Here is a 22,829-nt window from a genome sequence, read left to right as displayed (position 1 = left end):
ATAGAAGGCTGGTGGTGGATCATAAAAAAGCGAAGTATGGGAATATGTAATTCTTTTCGTCTTAGGGGGGCGAGAGCACCAGTAATGAGTCACTCTCTACAGACGAGAACTCAGTCACTGTCAGCGCGTTCTTTTCAGATCACATCAGCCATATACTGAGCTGAATGCCCCATATTACGGTCTTAACAACATGCAGTATCCATATCATTAGCTCAAATCTTTTATACCTCTTTCAATTTTCTTCCATTTCTTTTTTACTAGCTTGCGTTTCTTACCTCAGCTCCATAACACTGGTAACGTTTCCAGAGGGAAAGATGCGTCTGATGTAGTTGAAGTCGCCGACAAACAGGCTGCCATCAGATCCACAGGCGAGGGCCACTGGAGCCAGTAGTTTGTTGCCATCAGCCTGGCCATTACAGCTGGGGCAGGAGATACTGCGCCTGCGCCCATTACCCATAATGGTGCTGATCACTGGAGGCTGCTGGGAGATGAAGACGTTCTCACCGTTGCCTTTGTACAGGATGCCTGCAGGACAAGAGGTTTGTGTGGGTGAGTTACTCAGCTTATCATAAAGTAGCTGACGTTGGAAAGATGAAGAAGCTAAATTAAAAATTCATATAATCTAATGACTAATGAATATACATAGCTGTGATTTTGATAATGTATCATTAATTTAAGTCTTTGATATACAATATTAACAGTAAGATCCAGTACTGCAAACAGCCATATACAACACACACACACACGCATATATATATATATATATATATATATATATATATATATATATATATATATATATATATATATATATATATATATATATATATATATATATATATATATATATATATATATATATACAAACACAGACTTCATAGTGTGTATACCCGACAATCCCCCCCAGCAGCAACCTGAGGATAGGCTTTGCTCAAGGGCAGAAATCTGATGGAAAACCCCTTGCAGGGACTGAACCTACAGCCTTTCAAGTTATCAGCCTGACTTTTTAACAGCTGGACCACACCAAACCAATCATACAGTAATCAAAGCAAAAGAAGAAAAAAATCTATGAAATGTAATCAGCAATACCCACTAGAGAGTTATCTATGCAATTTCTCATTACGGCTATAATAACCCATAAATCCCATGAACATCAAGAGATCTGTAGTTTATTCAATATTCTACCTCTTTATCAATACCTTTGGCTAAATAGGATATTAAATTACTATTTTTTTAACCATTTTAATTATATAAATTAGGAAGAAATAAATAAGGAAACATATCAAACTAACATTATGAACAATTAGGGGAAAAAAAGAACTGCTTCTTATCTTACTTATTAGCATTTCTTAAGCAGTAATTAATTTTTGCTTTTGAATATTTTATCCTCAGATGATTTGCACCTTAATGTAATGTTATCAAAGGGTGTTGTCATTTTCAGACTGGTTCACAACTGTCTGGCTTATTGTAACGTAGCATTCTGATAATTCTACTGTTAATATATTCAGCAGTGAGAAAAGGGGCAATCTGGCAGCAGTTCAGAATCGATAAACAGCCTAAACACATGCTGCTAGAATGATTATATGGCACAGGCGACTTAAGCAAATCAATTAATCGAATCACATGATGAAATGACTGTTGGATGCATCACAGTAAGTTTTAAAAAATAATATATCTTTTTGTTTTGGTTCCCTAGGATAAATTCCAAATGAAAAACTAATACTGACCTGCTTCACACTGTTAAAACGATTTAACAACTGCTGTTGATTCTATTCTGACATTTGTAAACTTGTGAAATATTCCTGTAAATGTGCCTGTAAAAATAGGTACAGCATCACTAATACCATTATTATTGTTAAATAAAAGCCTGTTAAAGACTGTCACAAAACAAGTTATTAACCATTGTAACTAAAGTTATTTCCAATTTTTCTATCTGTGACTGCACCTCTTCAAATCTAAATCCAGGTAATACACCTTGGTTAATCTTATAGCCACAGCGATTTTGAATTTGCATGCTTGTACGTTTGAGTATATGTGGGGGGGAAAGCACACATGAATGTGTTTCTGATAGTCTCGCTGTATATTTGTGTGTGCGCACAGTGTGGAAATGCCACAGTGTTTGGGTTTAGGCTGTGAGATGAGCTTAGTTGGCCCTAGGTTTGGATTTGATCGTCAATGTTGTGCTTTAATGTTTTCCCTCTGGACATATTTTAATGGTGCACTAATAGCAACACCAGATCGACTCGACTTCCTTTATTCCCTTACTTTGCTCCTCAGACAGCAGCATAACTAGTACTTTTATTTTATGAGAGGCAGAAATTGTATACACACACCAGGTAAAATGTGTAAATATGTAAACAAAAACAACCAATGTAGGTAACAATAACTAAAGTTAAAATAAGAAAAGAAAAAAAGAAAACATGCCCTAAGCCGTTCTGCAACTGTACAAGCCCTGGGCAATCTGCAAAACTAATAAAAAAAAAAAAAAAAAAAAAGCTTACAAAATGTGTCAACTTTTTGATAAATATGGTGACTGAAGAGATCAAGCCTCTGGTTAGCAATAAGTAGAACACGGGGGGTCTTTTATCAGACACTAGAGTGGGGAAAAAAGGTATGAAGAGGTTTTTTTTGATGTTTCTTTAATGCTGGTTAGGATCAAGGGGGCACCTGGAGAGGATGGTCAGCAGGAACCATCAATAAAGCGTGCATTTATAGATAGCAATATCATCATGTAATATGAAAGTGAATTGCAAATGTTGGAGGAGGGATGACAAGCAACAACACCGATGTGCTTACCAGTACATTCACATTTGGTAAATGAGCATATCTGTTTGTTGACATCTAACTTACCACTAATAACTTACCACTAATAAACATTTAAACATTTTAAATAGTGAAGTCTGTAACATCATATTTCAAAGATTACTGTACACTTTGATACGTGTAAGCCTTTGAAATTTTAATAAATGTGTAGCTATTGTCAATAATAGCTATTGAATAGCTACCTGCTTTCATGGTGGAAAAAACATTAAATTTTAACAACTAGTTTTTTTTTTTTTTTAAATGTAAGGTGTGTTGAAGGAGCATGTTTTGAGCAGGTCAATACTGCACAAATGTAATACAGTACTACAGTAATACAGTTCATTTAGCAAACAGAAACCAGGACATTCTTAAATACTAGATGAACTACCCTGCAGGAAAAGTCAAAATATCTGGCCTGACACTTATGAAAGCCCAGATATGAGAAATATGTGATTTTAAAATTTCAAAAAAGAAGATGATGAAATATTCTATACTCCTAGTGTCAGGTAGATTTTATATTTACATTTATATTCTTAGAAGAAGCACACACATCACATTAAATGGCAAGAACCAGCACAGAGAGCTGAAGATACATGACACCTGCTAAGCCAGGCCTCACACTTTCATACAGCATGCTGAATTTAATGGGGTTGCTGGCTCTCGGTTCCCATAGAGAAAGCAAACAAGACAGAGAGGGAGAGAGAAAGGAGATGGAGGGCATCAGGGAAAGACAAGCGATTCGTAGACGGAGCAGAAATAACATGTGCCACCACAAACCGCTGTCATCCACTGTGAGTGCTCAAATTAGAGTCCACCACAGGTCTCCTGTCAACTGTGAACTCCACTAACTTCCAACTGCCTTCTCAGCACAACCCCTCCCAGACAGAGAGAGAAACTGTGTTCCCAAAAGTAGCTGCTACACTGCCTTACATCCGAACCGTCATAGAACCTCAAAAGGGTCCGATTTGGAACGCTCTACAACTTGCATGCAACACAAATAGAACTATGCACAGGAGAGACTTGACTCAACTGATTCCATTACAGTTTGAAGCTCAAACTCGAACACAAATATTGGGTAAAATTATTCATTTTAATTACACTGAAAAATGGTTATCAAAACTTTTCAGTAGTGAATGAAATGTTTATTTATAATTAAAGGGTTAGTTCACCCAAAAATTATGTCATTTATTACTCACCCTCATGTCGTTCCACACCCTGAAGAGCTTTGTTCATCATACAAATTAAGATATTTTTAATAAAATCCAATGGCTCAGTAAGGCCTGCATCGCCAGCAATAACACTCTTTTTTTCAATGCCCAGAAAGCTACTAAAAACATAAACAGTTCATGTGACTACAGTGGTTCAACTTTAATATTATAAAGCGACTAGCATACATTTTGTGTGCCAAAAATAACAAAATAGCAACTTTATTCCACAAAATCTAGTGTTGGGCGATTTCAAAACACTGCTTCAGGAAGCTTCAAAGCTTAATGAATCATTTGTTTCGAATCAGTGGTTTGGAGTGCGTATCAAACTGTCATGTGAATTATTTAAGTTTCAAAACAGTTACGACGCAACGAAGCCTCGTTTAGTGAAATCATTGGATTTTGGTGCTCTGAACCTATGATTCATAAACTTTGAAGCTTCATAAAGCAGTGTTTTGAAATCGCCCAGTAGATTTTGTGGAATAAAGTTGCTATTTTGTTATTTTTGGTGCACAAAAAGTATTCTCGTCGCTTTATAACATTAAGGTTGAACACTGTAGTCACATGAACTGTTTTAAATATGTTTTTAGTAGCTTTCTGGGTGTTATTGCTGGTGATGCAGGCCCCACTGAGCCGTCAGATTTTATTAAAAATATCTTAATTTGTGTTCCGAAAATGAACAAAGGTCTTACGGGTGTGGAACGACATGAGGGTGAGTAATTAATGACAGAATTTTCATTTTTAATATTCACCCTTATCACCCTTTAATATTCCCCTCACCTCATCCACCATCTTGGGGATGCCTTAAAATGCTGACTCTTTAGTAAGCACAGTTTTGGAACAGAGCAAAAATGTGTTTGCAAAACTTGTATAATGTGAGCGTCTGTGTACGATTCTTTGCATACGTGTGTGTGCTTTAAAGACTGGACAGAACCAAAGAGATTCTAGAGAGTGAGAAGCAGCATTCTTATACACAAAGTGTGCAGGTGAACTCAAAGTGTCCAAGTCAATATAATGTTTTCTAAAAGCGCCCTTGCGATCACAGTTAGCTGCTTATTGGGAGTTGCTTTGAAAACGGCGGGGTGTTCGAGACTGGGGTGGGGGGGGTCTTCAAAGCTGCACTTCAAAGGATGACTTCATGCTGTGCTCGCTAAATTATTCACATCGGGCAACGTGCTGGAATTCTGCATCTAGCTCCTCTGTGCGCTAATTATGAGTGAGATCAATGACGCCATCTTAAGCCCCCTCTCGGGTGTGCTTGGGCACCGGTCCACACAGCAGCCGCATCGCGGTCTAAACGTCCCCATAAATCTCAATATACCTCCTCCTCTGATCAACCACCCACCATCGATTAAGCCATTGAGCGAGGGACTGGCCGGAAGAGTGAGAGGAATGGAGGTACGTATATGGAGGGCTAAACTACTTTTAGGCTACTCTGTAGCGATCCTCTGCTAACAAAGACAAATTGGAAGGCTCGTTGGCCCTGGGAGAGACCCACGACCTTGACTTCAAACCGAGCTTCTCTGAGGGAGGTCGCTCCAGATACAGACACGTGTATACACAAACGCATTTTCAATGGCTAATCGGAGCCATGCGCACTAGTCGCTCCTTCACGCAAATTACTCGTGGTCGCATTACAGTAATGAAACCCACACCGCACCTGTTTGATCTGCCGTACAAGGGCTTGTGAATAATAGTGCAAGCGGATATACGCACACCCACACGCACAACAACGAATGTCTTCAATTACACATATTCAAGTTATGACGGGCCCCAAATTGAGAACGGCTCACATTGTGGGACGTACTGGATTATTCATTCAGGCATGCAGAGAGACAGCCTTCAGCTCATAATGATTGTGTGTACATGATCCTTTGATATGCACGATGTGTGTTTATATATAAATCCGACAGAGGGGGACAGGTCATGAGTGGAAAGCAGTGATTTGCCAATAAAAGTCTGAATTGGAGTTTATAGCTGCTGTGTTTATGCTGGGTCAGAAACTGGATGAGATTACAGAGCTAGAGCTGTAGACTACTCAATTTTCTTCCATTTACGCCTCACAAACCATCTGTCACTGCCTCCTTGTCTTTCTCTCAGCGTACCATTTCATGTATCGTCTTCTACTCCACTTCTTTTGTCTCAACAACTCTCCTTCAATCTCTCTGTCTTCAGACAATGCTTATTTTTTACCCACTTTTGTAAGAATCTGATAACACTGCAAATATTTGTGAGATACATTTAAATAAGAATTGTATTAGACTGAAAATTATATAAAAAAGTCCTTTATGTATTGGTTTTCTATTGAGTCCAGGTCTTTGGTATTTTGAAGCAATACATCATTTCTCAAAGGATTTGTTTATCTTCGCAGTCATAGCCACTGTGTCAGCTAATTTGGACAAAAAAAGCTGTATGGAAAAGCAGCAATAAATCTTTGCAGAGCCGCGTGAAGCGCGTGGGTGTGTGTGTGTGTGTAGAGAGTGTGCGATTAGTGGTCATCGAGTATTACCAAAATCAATTTAATTTAATCATTTTGCCTCTCCCTGTGTGTTCATTTCTCACATCTCTATGCCGTTTTTTTGTCATTAATATTTCATGAACTAACTCCTCCCCGACAGGTCCAAAGTCAATTTGAATAATGGGAAAACAGTGTGTTTGCAGTCAGGACAAAACTAGTAAAAAGCAGGGGATGCTATTTGTATTTATTTATTTATTTTTGGTCGAGAGTGTCTGTACCACACTGCAGAAAAAACAAGGAGGAAATCAGTGAACACGCTCTCTCTCAATCACACACTCTGTCTTTGAAGATTTCCTGACTGGAAGTAATTGCTATCCCAAAGAGAGGTGTCTGAATCTCTCCCCCTGACCTCCCGCTGTTAGGTGGAGGGAGGGGAGGTACAGTGGCTGAGCACTGACAGGGCCTGATAAGGGCAGATGAAAGGAATCGGAGGCTGAGATGGTGAGAGCGAGTGAGAGAGGATGCAGGTAAGCCCCGTAGGCTGTGGTGGTCCACATCAGAGAGCGAGGCATGCTTGGCTCATGCAGCCAGATTCAAAGTTGCATTACATGCCTGCACATGACTAAAGCTAAACTCAATGGGATTTAGAAAGGGCAGTAAAGTCTAGTGCGGCTGAATTTGCTGTGCGGGAGTGAGTGAGTGCTTGTGTGTGAGATGTGAGAGGCAAACGTGGGTGCACTGGCCTTCAGGTAAAAAGGAAAAAGAACGTAACAGTGAGAGGGGTGGAAAGATGGACTCGAAATGCTCACTGCTCTTGACTGAAAAACTTTTGTAGCTATAAAAAGATTAATCTATATTCAATTTATAATTTATGCAGTGAAGACTGTGCAGTGTTTGATTTTTCAGTTTCTGTATATTTATCTGTCAGACCTACACTCTAAAAAATGGGTTGTTTTCATCCAGTCATTTTTTCAACCAATTTTGGATTTTTTTTTTTTTTTTTTGCCAGCAACGTAGTAATATAGCAAAAGGCATGTTTTTGCTCACCCCCAAATAGGGGCAAATTTGTGGGGTATTTTAAGCTGAAACTTGACCAGACCAGAGACTTATATTACATCTTGTGAAAGAGGGCATAATAGGTGCCCTTTAACCCAACCTGCTGGGTTTGTCCATATTTAAAGGCAGAGTGACATTTCACTCTAAAAAATGCTGGGTTAAAAACAACCCAAGTTGGGTTGAAAATGGACAAACCCAGCGATTGGGTTGTTTTAACCCAGCGGTTGGGTTAAATGTTTGCTCAACCTGCTGGGTAGTTTTATTTAAACCAACTATTATTTAAAAATGCTATCTGGCTAGCTTAAAATGAACCCAAAATAGTTGGGAAATTAAAAACCAGAAGCAATTAGAGACAACAAGGTGAATGTTTATTAATAAGCTTTAATTTTTTATTAATATAAATTTATTAATAAGCAATTTAATAAATGTTTATTGTTTAATAATTATTCATTGAACATTAATAAATGTTCATTTCCAACATACTTTGGGTTAATTTTAATTAAGCAATACAGTAATTTTTAAACAACAGTTGAGTTAAATAAAACTACCCAGCAGGTTGGTCAAATAAATAAATAAAAAAATCCATGTAATAGAGATGTCATATCAGTACTGCTATCAGTGATACAGTCCTTTATTCATAGTACTTAGTAAAAAGATGCCATTAAACAATTATTTAATATATATTGTCTGTTGTTTCTAAATTATTTTGGAAATTCAATGTAAAAGTATTATAAAGTATTACAATATAAAAATATATTAAAAACTTTATAGTTGGGTGTGATTCCCAAATTTCTATATATCCTAATTATTGTTAATATGTAATGGATTATTTCCAGGAGCTCATTGAAGCTTCAATTAAACTGCTAACAGTGATTGTAAATTAATTGCCTAAATGATTACATTATTATCTCTAAATTGTAATGTTGACATGCATTCTCTGTAAAGCTGCTTTGAAACTATATGTATTGTGAAAAGCGCTATATAAATTTGAATTTAATTGAATTTAATTGATTAATCATGATTAATTACAAAAAAACATGTGTGATTAATTTTTTTAATTGATTAACATGTATTGTCTTATTTGTTGTTTATTTGGATCTCCATTAACTATGCCCAAAAGTTCTTAAAAATACTCTCAATTACGAATCAGAGTCATTTTCAAAACCAACATCCTTAGCATATATTCAACACTAATCATCTGTGAATGTACAAAACAACAACAAACGTCTAATCAACAGCAGGTCTAACACTTACAGTACAACTAACTTCTGTGCATAACCTTCTATAAATATGAACACAAAATAAGGGTGCTCTCCATAAGCAAGGGGATTCTGTGAATGAGCTCTTTAATAAGATAAAATGCCTGACTGGAGTCTGCGCTAGCTGTGGTATGTGGACATCCAAAGCTGAACACAGACTCAGATTCCCTGAGCCTTATCAGAGCCCATAGGTCAAGACAGAGAGATGGAGGAAGGGAGGGTTGCCTGGCATTACTGTAAAAGAATAAAAAGTACTCAGCTCCACTGAAACAGCCTGTTTATAGTCAGATTAGGGCAGGAATCCTCAAATAGCAGACCACGGTCAGGTTTGGACCCTGGCTTGGTTCAAACCAGACCGCGAGAAAAAATGAATAATGCAGCACCATTTTACCATTCCTACAGTGCAAAGTGAGTAGTGCTTCAAAAAAACAAACACTGAGCGATACATACTAAGCGCTCAGGGTCATTTATGGTAAATGCTATATCCTTTAATATTTTTTAATTCAATCCCTTTTCGTTCACACCTGACCTTATTTTAACAACAGTAGCAGAAACACGGTGAGCAAATTGTTTATACTTTTGCTAAGAAACTTCAGAAAACGAGAATGCAGCAAAATATATTTTTATATGTCATACATATCTAACCATTTAAAACAGGTTTGTGGCAAGACCTTTTTTTTAAATCTATATTTAGCATTAGGACTATTATTCAGCATGTTAAGATCATTTTGTAATAAACAATGTAACTTAACTAGAAAAAAAATTATTATTATGATTATTATGTACATTGTTTGATTGTTTTAAGTAGATACTTATTTTAAGCAAAATATAAAAATGGTCCAGACTTCAAAAGGAAAACCTTTAACCCCTATACAGTTTCTTTGACCAGATTCAGTCACAGCCTTCTGCCATCATGGGTATCTAAATGTATAAATAATATAGTCTGATAAATCATCTAAAAATATTTATATCCAATTGGGCTCAACTGATGAATTCTCAGGGTGTACTCACACTAGGCGCTCCGTTCTGTGCCCGGGTGCGGTTCGTTTAGCGGGAAGGGGTGGGCCAGAGTGCGGTGCGGTTCGGTTGAGCTCGAGCGGTTCACATGCAGTGTGAACGCTAACCGTGTCTGAGCACAGAACAGTTACTACTTTTGTGTGCGCTACTGTCATCATTATGATGGCAAATATCTTTATACTCTGATAGTCAGTGATGGGAATAACGGCGTTATAAATAAACGGCGTTACTAACGGCGTTACTTTTTTTCAGTAACGAGTAATCAAACTAATTACTTTTTCTCCCATTACAACGCCATTACCGTTACTGGCAAAAAAAAAACAATGCCGCGTTACTATAATTGAGCTCACTGAAGCGGTTTTCATCCTCTCTCTCATATAGGACCTGCAAAGATTTTTCTCTGGTGTGTGCTGCGGTTAGTCATACACAAATATAAATTTAAGCTGATAATAATGTATGATGCTCTGTGTGTGTGTGTGTGTGTGTGTGTGTGTGTGTGTGAGAGAGAGAGAGAGAGAGAGAGAGAGAGAGAGAGAGCATGCGAGCTGAGCGCGAGCTCAAGCCACAATACCCTTTGTGACATGCTGGATCGAAAATATGTGAAATAAGTTTTTCTAGCCGACTAGTAGTTGTTCATTTAAGCCATTAGTTGACTAATCACATTTATATTAGTTTAATTTATTAAATAGTGGAGAGAATAAACTAATAATGAGTGTTAATATAGGCTATGCACTCAAGAACCGGCAAAAGTAATGATTATTAATGATTATGTCAAAAAACAGCAAGGAGACATTTAAATTTTTTATTAATAAAGTAATGTTTTCTGAATCAGTGTCTGCTGCAAAGATGAAGTTGACATTGCTGACTCTCATCATCTCCGCATATACTGGACGCGCCTAGAGAGAAAATGCACATTTCATTCGGATTACATAATCAGAGTAGACTCTTTTCGTTTTTAATTATTTCATTTAAAGTAGATATTTCAAGCTTTCTATAGATATATATTTCTCTTGTCTGCGAGGCAAGCAGCCGCTGAGTTTCGGTTCATTTAGCCTATAAGTCGCGCTCCAGTTTAAAGTAATGCAATAGTTACTTTCCCTGGTAATTAGTTACTTTTATAATGATGTAACTCAGTTACTAACTCCGTTACTATTTGTGAGAAGTAACTAGTAACTATAACTAATTACTTTTTTAAAGTAACGTGCCCAGCACTGCTGATAGTACACTTATCAATTCATGTAATTAATTTGAGTGTATTTGGGTTTATAGTGGGTATAGATTTCACCTTATTCATGAACAGGAATTGTATGTGAGTAAAGCTGCAAATTCCTCCATTAACGTCAGCTGCCTTTGTAATAATCCTCTGATACGTGCAAGTGAAAATCGCTGCACGGCATAAATGATAAATGTATTAAGCAGTATCTATATTTCTTCCTGTTTTCTTCCATTCAAAAAGTTGCATTGTATATGACGTAAGCGTGCTCTGGCCCGAAACGTTAAGGGCAATGTGAGTGCGGACCAGCGGGGGAGTTGGGAGGGGGGACAATCGCACTCGGGCTCGGTTCAGGGCAACCGTGCTTGGTGTGAGTACACCCTCAGACACCACTGCTTTGGCCTCTACTATACCAGAGCATGAATAGAACTTTATACTAAAAGCATGTGATTAAACCTTGTAACTCGAGTGGATCCTCAAACTGTCAGCAAAACTCATAAAGCAGCTCCACTCATCTCAATCGAGAATGAAGTGCTGCACACATTTTGGAGGCCATCTCTGCTTGTTTGTTGTGCAAGGGTAAATAAAGGACTAGTTCTTTGAATAACTACAGCATTTCTTTATTCAAAAAACACAATGTTTGTATAGGCTAATGTTTTATATATTTTATATATTTGAGAAGAGTGTCTTAGTCTGGTATTTGCTAATAAAGTGCATAGCACTTTATCCTTTATAACAAACATTTTGGCCAAATGTATTAAACGACAGGAAAAACTGAGCGCCTACATTACTACAATAAAATTTGTAACCTGTAAGTTGATGAAAACAGCATGCAATGTAATTACTGCCTTAGATGCAGCCATTAATGTCTGACAAAACACAAATCTCAAACATTCCCACTTGTGAAAAAACTTGTTTGAGCTTGATTTTGGTAAAATGTTAATAGTTTAATGACACGTGCAAGTGTCTGACCAGACATAAAGCCACACTACTAACTTTGACAACACTATTTAAAAAAAAAAAAAAAAAAAAAAATGCTTTTTTTCATTTTCTGAATACTAGTGGTTCTACACTAACCTGTGATTTTCGCAAACACACCACACTGGATATTACCTGCCATTCATTTTCACTTAAATGTAATGCTTCAGCGGTTGGTGACATATCCTCAGAAAAACTCCTGAGCTAATGCCAGCGCATTGCCATGGTGACTTACCTATAATGACTTGACAACTGAGCGCAGGCATTTCCCTCACATGCGTCAACTTCACATCTGTACAGGCCGTACTATTTGAATTCATGTTAGGTTGACTGTCAAATTAAAACATTAAACAATGATAAAATAATATTATTAACCGGTTAAAGATGATTTCAAATAAGTGTTTCTGTTCAGAATGATTAAACAGGGAGTCTACAGATATAAACAAGTTAAATTTAAGATTCTTTTTAATACCACTGTATATTAAATTTAAGACCAAACCTGCGATGAAAATACACAATACATATCTTAGAGCTGCACGATTCTGGATAAATTAAGAATCATGATTTTTTTGGTTTCAAACAGATCACAATTTTCACACAATTCTGAACAGACTACTAAACAAAATAACATGTAATTTACTAAAGGTTCTGACAACATGTTAATTGCTGCAGTCTTTTTCAAATGTTTAATGAATCTTAATGAATTACTTTAAAAAAATACTTTGAATGAATAATTCAACGAGTCACTTATAAGTACGTCATTGTTTCATTACTGGAATTTTTGGAATTCGGCATTTTTTTTTATTATGAATCTCTAAAATGAATGATTCAATGCAAAATACTTTTTAAACAGTCTCTTGTCGCCACCTAGTGGCATAACAATGTAATTGATACAATCCTTTCTTTCAAAAGGTGATTCAGTATATTTTGATCACTAACGTAGACATTAATGTTTATATATCCAAACTATACACTTTTATCCCTGTTCTGCTATGGTAATATGAATATTTGTAACACAGAAATAACGACTGTGTTTGACAAGACTGTATGTGAAGCGGTTTCATATCTATACATCACAACTGTTCTCTCTGGGTCAGTGTGGCGCAAATGCAGATTTAAATGTTCCGGTGTGATTTTGTCAAAAGTTTAATAGACAGGCGAATTGTTGTTTTAATTGTTGTTTATTAATTTACCCGTTTTAAACGAGCTAGGAGGCTGGTCAGCTAACTGTAATTCGATCTGTATTCTAACTGTAATTCGATTCTCTCTGATGACGCAGTAACTATAGCTGGAAAAACATATCCGGTCTGTTCAATGATTGTAAACAGTCATGGTGATGTGACCAATTTAATACTTTTTAAGGCCTTTTATTGGGAGAACTTTATTTGAGACATTTTAAGACTTTTTAAGGACCCGCGGCCACCCTGTTAAACGTAATTTTCCCTGCTCAGCACATAATGGCCACTAAAGGCCACTCATGAGCACCTTCATGAAATCTAAAGATGCCAGTGTATATACTATATAAATATTTATTACACAGCTCTCCGGAATACTTGATTCTGATTATTTAATCGCCGAATTGTGTGATCAAATACTTTTATATAATGATCAATAATATGTATAATTGGCAAAGATTTCCTACACAGCTGTGCTAGTCTCATGTTTCTGCTTCCTGTCGGGTCCTGATCAACCTGTCAGGGTTTATTTAGTGATAATGACCAGCTGACTGTAGATTAACTTAGCTCCTTTAGAAAAGACTGTGAATGTGAACAGATGGAGGATGCTAAAATAGTGAGAGTGTGTGTTTTAGTTTGTGGCTGGGCGTTGTCTGGATGTAAGCATGCATGTGTTTTCCCTGTGAGACAGCATGAAAAGTGTGGTGACAGGGTGAGGTCACCAGAGACGGGAAACTAATGCAAACAAACACTCCTACACTTAACCAAACCTCAGAGGACCATCCCGTAGGTCTTATTACTCTGTTCCTTTCATTATAACTAGACAAGAATATAGATACACTGAATGACTCTAAGGCCTAAAGCTTACAGCTACACACATTTCAGATGGACACTTACAATTACATACGTTGTAGCTCCCTCGCTGCACACAATAAACGTTCAACATTTATGGATCCGGATAGCTACTATTAATTTCTATTAGGTCGTTGCAGCCATTTTGAGACTACTGACAGTAATAAGTGGTCTCAGATGGCAGTGTGCTCCTCTGAAAGAGTGATGGGAGCTAGATCCTCCTCATACTAAATACTGCACAGGAAGTGTCGGCCTAAAATTCTACAACAACAACAACAACAACAACAATATTATTGTTATTTTATTATCGTTTATATATTACACAATTTATTAATACTCTGAATTAGCCTTTATTAATATATTTTCAGTTTTTATTTTAATTTAATTTAAATTAAATTTTTTATTTTTATTTTTTTTTATTTTGTCATTCTGTCATTTTTATTACTTTTTAATAAAATATTTAAATACTTTAATTTTTTCATTTTAGTTTTAGCAATTTTAGAGGTTTTGTCTGCTCACCAAGGGTGCATTTGCTTAATTAAAAATACAGTAAAAACAGTAATATTGTGAAATATTATTACAATTTAAAATAACTGTTTTCTATTTGAAAATATTTTAAAATGTAATTTATTCTTGTGTTGGCAAAGCTGAATCATCGTTAATCCAGTCTTCAGTGTCACATGATCCTTCAGAAACCATTCTGATATGTCAATTTGCTGCTCAAGAAACATTTATTGTTTACAATTGTACAAAATATTTGTGTACAATATTTTTTTTTTCAGGATTCTTTGATGAATATTTTTGAATGAATAGTGTTTATCTGAAATCTAATCTTTTGTAACATTATAAATGTCTTTACTGTCACTTTTGATTGATTTAATGCATCCTTGCTGAATAAAAGTATTAATTTCTTTTCAAAAAAATAAAAATAAAAATTCTTACTGACCCCAAACTTATGAACAGTAGTGTATATATATATATATATATATATATATATATATATATATATATATATATATATATATATATATATATATATATATATATTTATTTCATAGTTGCCAAGTCTACATTAAATTTTTTTTATTTTTTCGTCTAATATTTACTTTTAATTTTATTTCAGCTTTATTTAAATTCCCGAAAACTATTTTTAATAATTTTAGGTTTAGTTAACAATAACAACATATTATTATTATTATTATTATTATTATTATTATTATTATTAAGAGAAGCCTTAGAAATCTCACTCTCTCTCACACACACACGCACGCACGCACACACACACACACACACACACACACACACACACACACACACACACACACACACACACACACACACACACACACACACACACACACACACACACACACACACACACTCAGTGGAGTGCACTGACTATTAATATGGGGCTTAAACTGTGGAACTAAGGGTCCACTCTCATGTATCAATGACATCCAACAGAGCTTAAATGGACTGCAGCAGTGCATTCTGGGATACTCTAGGTGGGCCCGCCACCTGACTCACCAGGCAGTTATATATGCTAGGGATCAGGAGGTATAGGGGCTGCTGGGTAGAGGAGGGGGTCAGGGACGAAGCAAGGGCAACAGGCATGGAGATGAAAGACCGTTGGAATTTGTACGGACAGCTGGCTCTCGGCCAGTGAAGTAAAGAGGGCTTAGTGTCACTCAAGATGCCAACAACAAAAAAAGAAGGCCTGGGCAACCAGAGCTGACTATGCGCCCATCCTGTAGTTAGCTATTTTTTCCCCTGAGTGCAAAAGAATGTTCAGCATTTAATTTACAAAGAAACAAAGCTGCACAAGAGTTCACACTTTTAAATACACAAAGAAGAACATTCACAGATTACTTTGAATCAGCTTGCCTGTGCAGTCAAAGTACCAAATAAAATCATTGCAACAAAAGTTAAATGTTTCTAACAGAATGAAGAGTGCTGTGCCATTTCCCACCAGTCACTGAAAAAAATTTGTTTGTGTCAGTATCAGAAAATGTTACTGGCAACTCATCATGCCATATTGCCTGTGGGATGTGTTCTCCCACACAGACAGACAGGTCAGATTATTCTGACATGTGACGAGTGCTTGATGACTGCTCAAATCATTATTTATTTTTGTTGATATTTTTGTTTCAGTTAACTTCTTAACCTTTGTTTTTAGTTTTATTCTGTTATAGTTAGCTTATTTTGTTTTATTTTTTATTTTTCAGTTTCTATCTTAGTTTTAGTTTATGATAATAACCCTGACAGAAGAAATGAAGGACAAGGTCTTAAGTTGATTTATAAATAATTGTATCCATGTTATACACATACCTATATATTATTTATCTATAATATTTATTACACTCACTCTCAGATTAAGATAAGCAGACTAGAACAATTCCTCAATGCCCTCCATGTTTTGCTCCAGAGGGTTAATTTCCACAATCATTACGCTGTACTGGGCCTTTTCACACACCTCCATCAGAGGCCCACTTCACTGGATAATTTATGGCATGCCCTCATGGATTCACCAGCTCCTAGCTGTCCATCACTGTCTGCGGTCGTCCGAGGAGCAGTTTTTTCTCCTCTCACTTAAATCTGTTCTTTTTCTATGGGTTAGATCTCACAGCCTTCCATTTAAAGCACTGTGCTATATTCAAGGACTTCTGAATGCATACCATAGAAACAGACCAAAATGTAAGCCACTAGCCCCTCTGCTGAAGTTCTGCAATAAACTACAAAAGTCGAATGGATCAAACATGTGCCATATTATATTTAAGAACTACAGCAGATGGGACGATTTTTGTGAATGCCATACATTTTGGTCTGACTAGGAAAATAAATGATATGGATTACTTTAATTCTTTTTTGTTCCTTTGCATTAAAAAAAAAATACCACACAAGAAAATAATACTGGGCTGGAACAACATGAAGGTGAGCAAAAAATGACAAAATGTTCAATTTGTGGTGAACAAATGCTTTAAGAGATGACGTTTTATCATTTTGTAGCCAAATGGTTTCAGTAAGAGCTTACAACAAACATTTAGCCCTGGAAAGGTGAGCATGCTATGGCAACTATGATCTAAGAACAGCTCATTGTGTCCTCTTGAAAGGGCTCAAGGATAAACAGGTTCAACCTTTAAGCAAGGTACATAGGGACAAACTCTGCTGATTACCCTTTTAAAGCCAAGATGAGGGATGAAACTCCATAAGAATTCATCAAGGCAGTCTCTCCCCAATGACACGTGGCCATAAATGTTTGCTGCGGAGAGCACTCCAGACTGCTTCGTCTGGGTGAAGGTCACTCGCATGGAAATGTCAAATGTCTCTTCATTGGCATGCCTGAGACAATAAGAACACTGTGCCACTATAGCTCCACTTCATCAACGTCATTTAAAAGCAATGACACTAATGAGTGCTCATTTACTCCTTATTAAATGTTTTATACCTATGTCATGTTAATAACTTTTAACAGGCAGATAATGGACCTGATTTAGAGGAGGAAGGAGAGGTAAGGCAATAGTATTTTAATAGATTTTTGTTGATATTTGGGAGTGTGTGGGTAAACGCGCAATTTCAGCCGATTGCCAAGATCAATGAGCTGCGCATATTAAAATCAGTGTAGGAGTGCGATATTTGTGTTATTCGTTGGAGAAGTCAAAGGTTAGAGGTGGGCTTACCATTCTGAACATCCAAAACGTGGTGTTTGTCCAGCGTCCATCCTCCCATGTTTGAGGCGTCAAGTTCATAACCTTGCAGGATGGCTGTTCTTTTCTCCCACAGGATCAGATCCAAACAGGACTCATATTCAAATCCCACAGACACTACAGAGAGACAGAGAGAGATTGGTGTTATTCATGTATGCAAATAAACATCATATCAAATGCAGCCTTCTTGAAAACCCGTGTAAAGTAATCAATACAGACTAAGTCTAAACACCACATTAAGAGGCATGCAGATAAATTATTATATAAACATCGAGCTGATAAACCGCAGTCGTTGCCAGGCCTAATCAGATGTCCTACACAATATCAATTCATCTTGACTGCAGCCTGCCTGAACACTGCAGTGTCTCTATCTTAACGTTCGTAAATCTCATAACAAATCTGAGCTTCACCAGGTGCAAATCGTTTTAAATTTATAACTGTTTTCAGCCGATCATATAAAGAAAGCGCCCTCATGTCCCCCAGAGAGAATCAATAAGCGCATTGCTATTCGTTGGGCAAAAAAATTACCTGCTTAATGCAATTGGCAAACCAAAGCCTGATGAGAAGGCGAAAGCCAATCAATACCCGTGAGACCTGCTAACCTATTTACAATTTTACACAGTTCACTTTGTAAAGGCAGAATGCATTCCTTATTCAGTGAAAAAACATGTCTTTTGTGGTTCAACATCTTTTGAGTTTGTTTATGTGAGGCACTGAAAAGCATGTCTAGTTTAGTCTGGCCTACTGCCTGCCACATCATCAGCTGAAAATAAACTGAGGCGCTGTCATCAGCAGCTGGCCGTCTTTCTCAATGCTTAAGTGAAAAACAAAGCCACAGATTCGCCTTAACCTTCCTCAGAACAGAAAGAGCCATGTTGTTCTCTGTGGTTTTGCTGATGGGTAATCATACAAGCTACAAAATACAGTCAGCATAAAAAATTCCACAGTGAAAAAAAAAAAAAATCTTTCAGAGGAAAGAAAAAAAATGCTTCCTGTGCTATTGGCCTTAATCATAATGGCTTTGTTTTCCATTTACGCTCCCTATTTGCATAGGTATATTTAAGGAGACATCCCATAATGCAACTGTCATAGTGGCATGGGCCATTAAGCACATCTACATTCTTACATGTAACAAATTCAGCCTTTCTACAGAGGGTAATTACATTATTCCTCTACTCTGTGAATCTAGAAGAACAGCTTGTGATAGATAGTGAGGTGGTAGTTTATCAGCTCAACAACACTAGCAGATGTAATATTATATATTAGTAAAAACGTGAAAAATGCTGCTAATTTGGAGGCCTTTTTGGAAAGTTTGGAGGTTTTGAGCAGAGGTGTGATGCTGTGTTAATTTACACTAAATTAACAGTCAAAGAATCTTGCAAAAATATACAATATACTTGGATGAAAGTGAAAAAGTTTTCACATTTAATTTTACATTCAATATTGAAAAGTAAAAAATAATTGAGTTTTGATGAGATTTTCTGATTAACGTTGTACAGCAACCTGTCTGTCTGTCTGTCTGTCTGTCTGTCTGTCTGTCTGTCTGTCTGTCTGTCTATCTGTCTATCTATCTATCTATCTATCTATCTATCTATCTATCTATCTATCTATCTATCTATCTATCTATCTATCTATCTATCTATCTATCTATCTATCTATCTATCTATCTATCTATCTATCGAAATATCTGATCTCTGTGTTTACTCACCCACAGCCTCCGATAGGCCATAGACTCTTTGGTTGTATGCGTCCGTTTTGTCCCAGATGAAGGTGTAGGACAGATTGGGTTCCGCGGGGAACCACTTCTGAAAGAGGCGTCCCACCACCGCCACCATCAGGTGGACCTTCATGAGGTTAAAGGGGATGGTGGTTTGGGTCATGGTCACCTTGAGCACTGGACGGTAGCCAGCCGCCCGCGAACTCAAATACATGAGGTTCAGATCGCTACCCGGAATCGCTGTCTCCTCCTGAAGAACCTGCACATCAAAGAGAAAAAGAGGTGAAGATAAATGAAGATGGGGAGAGAGAAGGAGTGACTCGGGAGCATCTGGAAGCGGCATTAGAGCCGAGGATGAGGACTCCGATTTTTCTCTCCACAGGATTAAAGCACATCTGTGCCTGTGTTTGCTCTGACCGCCATTTACTTGACATCTTGGATCTAATGAGGGAGATTTTCACGGGCGGAACATGCTTATATTTACATCACTGTCGGAGGCTATTACTGTACCGCATTCCACATGCTCGACCACGAGAAATAGTCAACAGACAGAGGAGCGTGGGCCACAACTTGCAGTAGAAGAGTTCAAACTAGATTGATTTCAGACTTCTAGACAGCTGGCACGTCGTACCAGATGAAACACAAGCGTGCAGTTAGCGGCATTTAAAGGTGCCCCTGGTGAGGAGTCACCAAAGTTCAGAGCATTAGCGCTAATTTCTCTCCCTCTTTGAGATGCACAAAAGGAGCACGGGAGATGAGGAGCAGCTTGGATCAACAGAGAGATTCTGCATCACAGCTTTCTCCTCAAGTGCTTAATGAAAAGCCAGTCAAGCCACTGTGGAAAGACAGTAATCCCCCTGTCTTCCAGCTCATGGCATTGTCAAGTGTCCTACTGGGAGGGGACATTTACTTTTCTCTAACACAGAGGACAAAGGGAGCCAGAGGGAATTTCTTTTCTTCTCTCTCTCTTTTTTTTTTTTTTGGTTTGGATGCCGCTGCACTTTTCCAGGGATCAGTAGAGGGGGCTAGATGGCTTTGGGAAAACCTTTGATATGCAGTCTGAGGCTTCGACAACAAAAAAGCCCAGGCAAACAGGAAACTAATGGTAGATGGGGGATAAAATAAAAGAACAGCAAGTTAAGACAAAGTTTGGTGGTTTCAACTTCCACACTTTCACATTTACACAGACAAAGACATGACTGTAACATTATGCTCTCAATTTGAAGGGCCAACGCTGCCACTCTAACACTAGCTGATGCCATCCACATGTGTGTGTGTGCATATCCCGTGTTCGTAGGTTTACTTAAGGGCGTCTATAAGCCACAATGCATTCATGCTATGTACTGGCCTCCCCTCTGTGAACTTTGATTACAGAGTCTGAGCTAATAACATACTTTACTCCGCCTGCTATAAAGCTCTTAATAAATGGCACCGCATGCGCTGCCGTGTCTCTACGTGTGCAGCCGTGTTATTCTTAGCCATGGGGGCAAGGGCCATAAGTGCATATGGCTGCATTAAAGCAAAATATTTTCTCATTTGCCAAATGAAAGGGAAGATGAAAAAGGCTTTGAAAGTTCATTTGATACAGCCCATTAAATGCATAGTAATAAAGACCAGATTGAGTTTTATCATCAAGCATTTTTTTCATAGTAAGAAAGGAAGCTTGTGTTTCTGTGAGAGACCAAAAAGCAGCCGAATCAATGCACGTTCCTTGCATTTAGAGGTGTTATGCCTTATAGGACACAGTAGGTACTGAAGCACAAAGCATGATGGGAAATCATATGTCTTTCATTCACTAAATGTCTCATCTGATTTTCCACTGTCGCATAGAGCTTTTCTCTGGACGTGGAAACGTGCCGTTCTCCTCCAGCCAAATACAATTTTTTCCAGCTCTGCACAACGGCCAAGTGGAAGCAATATGCCTTCCCATTCGGTGTCATGGCCGCTAAGCGTTACGAGCGCTGGCTGAGGGGGGCTGAGGGATGTCTGTTTGCCATTTATGTGTGACGCTCTGGGTAAAAAAAGACCTTGGAGGCCATTACAGCTAAGGTCCAAAAGCCCCATATTAAATGCTAACTTGGTTGGGTCTGATTACCCCTGTTTAGAGTTGCTCTCAAAGCAGGCTGTAATTCAAATCAGGGCCCATCTACTTTGATGAGTAGGGTTCCACAGAGGGGACAGATGCCCCTGTTGGGAGCGAGGAGAAACATGGGAAGAGGAGTGTGGCCTGTTACATATGCTGCCGACAATAAGGAAACAATTTTTCTCCTTTATGTCTCGGAGCAAACTCGTAAGACAGCATATGTGTTGGCCCTGAGTGCTCGCATTACAGGGGATATCCCAACCCCCACCCCCACATGCCACAGATAGGTAAGAATGGAAAAGCTGGGTTAAAGGAAAGGATCAAATACACATCTGGACACAAGGTAGGGTGGAAGAGAAAATACAGACAGAGAGAAACAGCCAGAACTGAGCCAAGTTTTGTGAACCTCTCATTCAACAACAGCACTCATTTCACATGGCACAGGAAAAAGTGACTAAAGCATTCAATATCAATTATTTTGCCTTTCTTTTTATAACTATAATTAGTTTTAAAGGATCAGTTCACTCAACAATGAAAATTTTGTCTTTCTTTTTTGGAAGACAAAAGGATACATTTTAAATAAATAGCTGGCCACTGTTTTCCATACAGTTACAATGAATGGGGTGCAAAAGCATGATAACAGTATCATGAAAGTATTAAGTAGTCCATATGAATTGTATGTTATATTCTTCTGAAGCCATATGAAAGCTCTTTGATGTACATAACGTCGTTATTCCTCATCTCCAACGAGCCTTTAACTGCATGAGTGAATCATTCATTTGATTCATTAAGAACAAAAGATCTACTCGTTCACAAATTAAACACTCCTAATTTTCATTCACTTTCATTATTCTAAAAAGAGTGGCAAGGATATTCTTTTTTATATAGCTTTTGTGTTTCACAAATAAAGAAAATCACATGGGTTTAGAAAAACAAGGGGTGAGAATAATAACAGAATTTTCATTTTTGAGTGAACTATTCCTTTAAGACCTTAAAAATTGTTTTGTGCAAGACACGAGCTAAGCATGTTTTATATTCATCTCCCCAAAGACACAGTGCTTTATTTGGTCTGATGTGGGTCCAGCTTTCATTTTTACAGACAGGCAGCAAGAGGCTTGAGTCATTTTATACAGATTATGTAGGGGATAGTGTGTGCGGATTTGCACTATAAAAGGAACAAAAGGAGGGTGTGCAAGAGGATATAAAATGCTGACCAATATCTCCTCAATATGTGGGGTTACGCTGAGGGCTGTGGTGATTTCTATGTCTTGCAAGCGCCACACTAAGATTCAAAACTGTTTTTCCTCCGA

At 37.5% G+C, this 22,829-nt stretch overlaps 1 protein-coding gene across 8 annotated transcripts in view; it reads right to left on the bottom strand.

Annotated features, from left to right (window-relative positions):
• The window catches only part of tenm3 (teneurin transmembrane protein 3), a 284,146-nt gene that overhangs the window by 19,474 nt on the left and 241,843 nt on the right, over positions 1-22,829 (bottom strand). For all 8 annotated transcript variants that reach the window (XM_067404649.1, XM_067404648.1, XM_067404651.1 and 5 more), the window contains 3 exons: positions 19,428-19,695; positions 17,693-17,836; positions 276-525 (listed from right to left, as the gene is read on the bottom strand). In XM_067404649.1, the coding sequence (XP_067260750.1) occupies positions 276-525; positions 17,693-17,836; positions 19,428-19,695 (662 nt within the window). The remainder of the gene's footprint in view (positions 1-275; positions 526-17,692; positions 17,837-19,427; positions 19,696-22,829) is intronic.

The sequence above is a fragment of the Chanodichthys erythropterus genome, chromosome 12 (genome assembly GCF_024489055.1).
Source record: "Chanodichthys erythropterus isolate Z2021 chromosome 12, ASM2448905v1, whole genome shotgun sequence".
NCBI lineage: Eukaryota > Metazoa > Chordata > Actinopteri > Cypriniformes > Xenocyprididae > Chanodichthys > Chanodichthys erythropterus.
The sequence above is the reverse complement of the archived record's forward strand: the minus strand, read 5'-3'. Positions and strand labels throughout refer to the sequence as shown.